The sequence below is a fragment of the Frankliniella occidentalis genome, unplaced genomic scaffold (genome assembly GCF_000697945.3).
Source record: "Frankliniella occidentalis isolate FOCC.00 unplaced genomic scaffold, Focc_3.1 Scaffold11, whole genome shotgun sequence".
NCBI lineage: Eukaryota > Metazoa > Arthropoda > Insecta > Thysanoptera > Thripidae > Frankliniella > Frankliniella occidentalis.
In genome coordinates, this window is record NW_026267141.1 from 2,752,599 (window position 1) to 2,757,673 (window position 5,075).

The 5,075-nt window shown below is 57.6% G+C and overlaps 2 protein-coding genes across 3 annotated transcripts in view; both read left to right on the forward strand.

Moving 5' to 3' along the window:
* The window catches only part of LOC113217565 (DNA-directed RNA polymerase II subunit RPB1-like), a 13,966-nt gene extending 11,284 nt beyond the window's left edge, over nucleotides 1-2,682 (forward strand). Inside the window, exons 2-4 of the mRNA XM_052277682.1 lie at nucleotides 673-1,247; nucleotides 1,582-1,693; nucleotides 2,150-2,682. Of these exons, the coding sequence (XP_052133642.1) occupies nucleotides 673-1,247; nucleotides 1,582-1,693; nucleotides 2,150-2,410 (948 nt within the window). The 3' untranslated portion in view covers nucleotides 2,411-2,682. The remainder of the gene's footprint in view (nucleotides 1-672; nucleotides 1,248-1,581; nucleotides 1,694-2,149) is intronic.
* An 895-nt stretch (nucleotides 2,683-3,577) lies between these two features.
* Nucleotides 3,578-5,069, forward strand: LOC113217336 (uncharacterized). Of its 2 annotated transcripts, none has more exons than XM_026437197.2 (4): nucleotides 3,578-3,876; nucleotides 4,346-4,425; nucleotides 4,512-4,803; nucleotides 4,880-5,069. In XM_026437197.2, exons 1-4 carry the CDS (start codon nucleotides 3,745-3,747, stop codon nucleotides 5,018-5,020), a joined length of 645 nt encoding a protein of 214 aa, XP_026292982.1. In that variant the 5' UTR covers nucleotides 3,578-3,744; the 3' UTR covers nucleotides 5,021-5,069. The 2 variants fall into 2 exon arrangements, with proteins under 2 accessions (XP_026292982.1, XP_026292972.1); XM_026437187.2 differs by having other exon boundaries at nucleotides 3,580-3,876; nucleotides 4,509-4,803.
* The last annotated feature ends 6 nt before the right edge of the window (nucleotides 5,070-5,075 follow it).

The window sequence follows — 5,075 nt, forward strand, 5'->3', positions numbered from 1 at the left end:
CCCCCCCCCCCCTCAAGGCAACTGAAGACAAGGAGACAAGTGTATCGAAACAAACACCTTCTACGCTATAGTGAAGTGAACAGTGACTTATTTCTTGGTTGCACGACCACACCCGAAAAAAGATCCGTCAGAGCACGGATGGTGAAAGCAGATGATACAAATTTGAGACCAGTGTGTCGTTTTACTTTGTCCTGATATCTGGAAATGTTCAGAATGGTCTACAGTAAAATTCTGCTCATTTCGTCAAATCTAAAAGAGATTTGCGCAGACGGATCCACAACGCCTCTTCTCATATTTTCTTAATGTATCATCTGCTAAAAATGTGTTCTTAAATTCAAGAACACAGTTTATTGGGTGTGAGAATCAAACGTAGTTTTCCCCTCGTGGCAGGGTGATAGTTGTCTGAACCATACCAGGTGGCTGGTTAACCCCACGCTTTTCTGCAGTTATACTGTACCGCACGCAGGCGTGCTGGTGGGCTAGCCTCTCATCTTACCCCGGCGCCTTATGGGCCGAGCGCGTATGCATGCATGCGATACAGTGTAACTACAGAAGTGCGTGGGCTTGATCAGCCACCTGGTATTACCTGGTATGTTTTAAGGCGGTCTCTGACGCACGATTGTTTCCGTAGCTTATCATTTTCTGGGCGTGCTCTGGTTGGTGTGCGTGCAGATGATCCTGGCGGTGCTGCTGGCCGCGCTGGTGGCCGCGGAGGGCGCCGTGACGCCGTCGACGCCCTTCTCGACGACGGCCGTGAACCGCGGCCGCGGCTCGAGGCGGGCCTTCATCGGGCGCGGCGGCGGCCGGCCGCGGGGCAGCCCCGCGCCCTCCGCGGTGGCGCTGGCCTCGCAGTCGACGCCCCGCAACCTGCAGCAACACCTGCAGCAGCAGCAGCCGACGTTTGCGCCGCTCCAGCCAACCTTCGCGCCCCCGCAGCCCAGCTTCTCCCCGGCCACCTTCTCGCCGACGCCCTCCACCTTCGCCCCGACCTTCGCCCCGACCTTCGCGCAGCAGACGCCTCTCCGCGTGTCGCGGCCGACGCCGACGCCTCCGGGTGGGCTGGCTCCGCTGGCGCACGACGTGGTGGTCACCCCCCGCCGCTCCGGCAGCGCCCTGGGCTTCAGCCCCCACGCCGCGCCCTTCACCGCGCCGCTGTCAACCAACAAGGGCCCCAGGCCCAGGGCCACGCCCGTGCCCATCGTCGCCCTCAAGTTCAACCTCCGCGATGACGGCAGCTACTCCACCAGGTTCGTACATCAGAAAGACAAAGTCCACTGCCCTTCCGATTACACTGGAAAAACAAAGGCACTAAACAACACATTTCCTGGTGCACTTGGTGCACTAAAGTCAAGGGCGCATCTTAGTGCCTTTCCTGGGGCACTCAAGTTTCATGCCTTTCCAAAGGCACTAAACTTGAATGGAACTCATATGTAGCTGTAGGTGTGAAAGGTCACATTTAGTGCCTTTCCAAAGGCACTAAACTTTGTTAGTGCCTTTTAAAGCTAGGGATTCGCACCTTTGTTTTACCAGTGTATACTTTTCGCAACCGAATTAACAACCCGGACTTTGCCTCCTCCTCAGCTCCGAGACCGGCGACGGCACGGTGCGCCAGGAGCACGGCCAGTTCAACGGCGCCGGCATGGCCGTCCAGGGCATGTACGCCTACCAGGACCACGAGGCGGGCCCCGTGCAGGTAGGCAGCCCATCCGACGGCGCCGCGCCGCGGGCCCGCGCGCCCAGCCCGCAGAGCCCTGCAACGAGCGAGATCGAGTGCCTTACAGTACTACATGGCGCCCGAAAGCGGCAGTGAAAGTGAAAAGCTAGCGCCGGGCCATAGCTATCCCTCTCACTCCCATTCGCTTTCGGACGCCATGTAGGTGTGCAGGGCTCTGGTGGCCCGTGTCCAAGCGATGTCATTAAATGTGGCCCAGTCTGGTAGCAAGGTTAACGCCGTTTAATGTCGAAAAGACATCACATACCGTACTTAACTTGGACCCGGGTGACCTCTGGCCCCGCTCTCTTTAGTAAAAATTACAGGCGAGATTGCGTCAAAAAGATATCGGAACGACGTCGATTACGCCTTTTCGACGTTGGTCCAAGACCGTATTGATAGGTTACATCGCCGTTTCTTACCATTTTCGACCTGCAGGTCAACTATGTCGCGGACGAGTACGGCTTCCAGCCCCAGGGCCCCAACATCCACCCCGCCATCATGATGGCCGTGGCCGAGCAGGTGAACGCGGCGCGCTCCGCCAAGTCCCGCAAGGGCGCGGCGGGCCTCAACGGGCTCCGGGACGACGGCGACCTCGACTACGACGACGACAACGGCGCGGGGACGTCCCCGGCGCCCATCAAGTACAGGAAGGCGCCGAGCCGCACCGTGCGGAGGGTTGTGGTGCGGAGGCTGTAGCCGAGCCGACCTCAGTATATAGCCAACACTGTGATGTTATTATTGTAATTTATTTGTATTATTATTATTACGTTTTGTCGAACAAACTAGGCTATTTGAATTTCCGGGAGACTCGGGGAGGATTGGGGAGCAAGCACTTCTCCGGGACTAGTATTTTCTGTTTCAACGCCCGGACCTGTGCTTGAACTCTCCAATCGCTCGCGTCCAATTTACGAGTAAGAAAATAAATAAAAATTAACAGGCCAACAACTGGTCGGTTAACAGACAGTCCAGCTATAGTGTCACTGTCACTGGATCACCATAAGTCACTTACACGGTGCGCGCGCGCGCCTTTATCAAAAGCGAAACCTGCCGGTTTGCAATACGGGTTATACGTACTCGCTGTACGTAGATGGTTCGGCGGGAAAGGGGGAAGAGGGGGAAGACCCCAGGCCCTGGTGGCCGCCGTCTTCTCGCTTGCACACGCAGGGGGCTTCCCGATGTGCAGACTCCCTGGGAAAGAGGGGTGGGGGGTACTTCTATCATAGATCCCTCCACATATTTGTAAGTGAATAAGTTGTAGCACAAGCCACCCTGGAACGCTACCCCTACCACATGCTACCATTAAAGAGCACTCTGAGGCTCTTTAGCTACCACCACAAAACCTCGGTTATTTAACTATATCGCAACAGCAGTTGGAGCTTTACTGGAACAAGTGAACCTCAGGGCTCGTGCAAGTGAACCTTGGTACTTATCACGTCCAATGCGGCGGTGCATTCTCTGGGTATGAAAAACTAGCAAAGTGGGACCACATTGTGGTCACGCCGCTCTGAACGTGTTAACAAGGTACTAAGTCATACTTGTTTCTAGTAATATTTTTCGTGTGCACACATAAGTACGTAAAGTATCTGCCCGCGGAATACGAGAGGGGGGGGGGGGACTCCGCCTCTATGAACGGTATTTCCACACCCAAAATCCGCCCCTGCCCAGGCCGCGGTTGGCGGCGGGCGGGTGGCCCACAAATGACAGCACACCCAGTGTAGTGTATGGCTGGAGGGAGATCGACAACATGACTCTCTGACTGACTGTTCACAACTGATATTTATTCTCAGATCGACAGAGTACGTACACAGACGGCCGCCAGGTGGCAGCACATACGAACACTACACCCAGCAGCACAGCCTAGCCTCCCGCCCATGCCTGCGACTGAGATCTGGACCTGACGGCGACGGCCACGCTGACGGACCTGACGGTCAGTCTGAGCCGGCCGCTCGAGCTAGAAGGACCGGCACAGAAGCAGCGCGAAGCGACCCCAAGTGGACATATCGTCTGAGTTAGAGGCCAAGCAAAGCATCATGGACTGCGACATGTGCTTCGAGGAGTTCGACCTGGTGAAGCGCACCCCCAAGGTGGTCCCGTGCGGACACACCGTGTGCCTGCAGTGCCTCAGGCGCAGCACCAGGAAGGAGTGCCCGACGTGCCGCACGGTAAGTCATTGGTGGACGAGATGACCAGGTTTGGACCGATTCTGCCGTGTCATGTGTCAGCAGGGCTACGTCACACTGTTGTATCGCGGCCCTGACACGCGGATGTGTACCGGTCCATACCATGGCAGATGGAGGACTTGGCTCTAAGAAGAGTGGGATGGATGGATCGGCCAGGAACATGACAAAACGGCATTTTGTTTTGGTTTTGAGCTGTGATTGGTCGAGAGCAGATGACCACAGGCCCACACAAGTGCCGGTTTGTTGTGTTCCTGGCCGATCTTCCTGCTCTTCTTCTGTAGTGTAAAGTTCAACATCGGATACGGTTTCGACTGCTCTCTGTTATCGGCATGCCTGTTAGTTCTAAACGACTCGAGGAGGAACGGCGGCTCGTGTGCGCTCTAGTTCGCACACGCGACTTTCCTAAGTTGAAGGCTTTACTATCGCTAAGTTTCGCTGTTCTTATTTCCAGGGGTTCGATGCCTCCCCAGCGTCGCTGCCCGACAACTTCGCCGTGCTGCGTCTGCTGGAGCGTGAGGCCGAGGACGCCAGGTGAGCATCAGATCGGTATACAGTACAGAGTGGTGGTCCTGCAAAACGTCAACAAGTCCCTGACGACCAACGTCTCTCTGTAGCAGCAGCGGCGGGCTGTGCGTGCGCTGCAGCGCCGTCGCCCGGGACCGGTGCTGGAGCGAGCACACGGTCTTCATCGTCGAGCCGGCGCTGGCGCGGTACCTGGAGGAGGCGCAGGAGAGGGCCGACAGGCTCGAGTGGCCGAGGCTGCGAGTGGTCGAGATCCTGGACGCCCTGATCGACGACGTGCGGGTGCGGCCCCCCCGGGACCCGCGCGCGGACGCGGGGCGTGGAGCCGGCCGCGGCCACTTCAAGCCCGAGCAGATAGAGACGGCCCTGCAGGACTGGCGACGGCATGTGAGTGCTCGGCGAGGTGTCTGGACACCCTGGACGAGACGCCCGTGTCATCAACTACTCTCTCTCTCTGCCGCAGATGTTTGACGTGAAGTGGGCCGCGCAGCCCCTCTGGAGCCTCCGCCCGCGCCCGCTCTGGGGCGAGGGTAGGGCGCCCGAGTCTCGATATGGATGGCCGGTATACACCGACGATGGACCTCCAGCGCCTCCAGTTTTCTAAATCGAGGGTACCGCCTCGCTACAGGGTATTTGCACCAGAAAAAAATGGGGGGGGG

Coding starts and splice junctions, on each gene's coding strand:
- LOC113217336 (XM_026437187.2), top strand. CDS start 3,745: ATGGACTGCGACATGTGCTTCGAGGAGTTCGACCTGGTGAAGCGCACC. Junction 4,426..4,508: donor CGTGAGGCCGAGGACGCCAG/GTGAGCATCAGA, acceptor GTCTCTCTGTAG/CAGCAGCGGCGGGCTGTGCG. Junction 4,804..4,879: donor TGCAGGACTGGCGACGGCAT/GTGAGTGCTCGG, acceptor TCTCTGCCGCAG/ATGTTTGACGTGAAGTGGGC.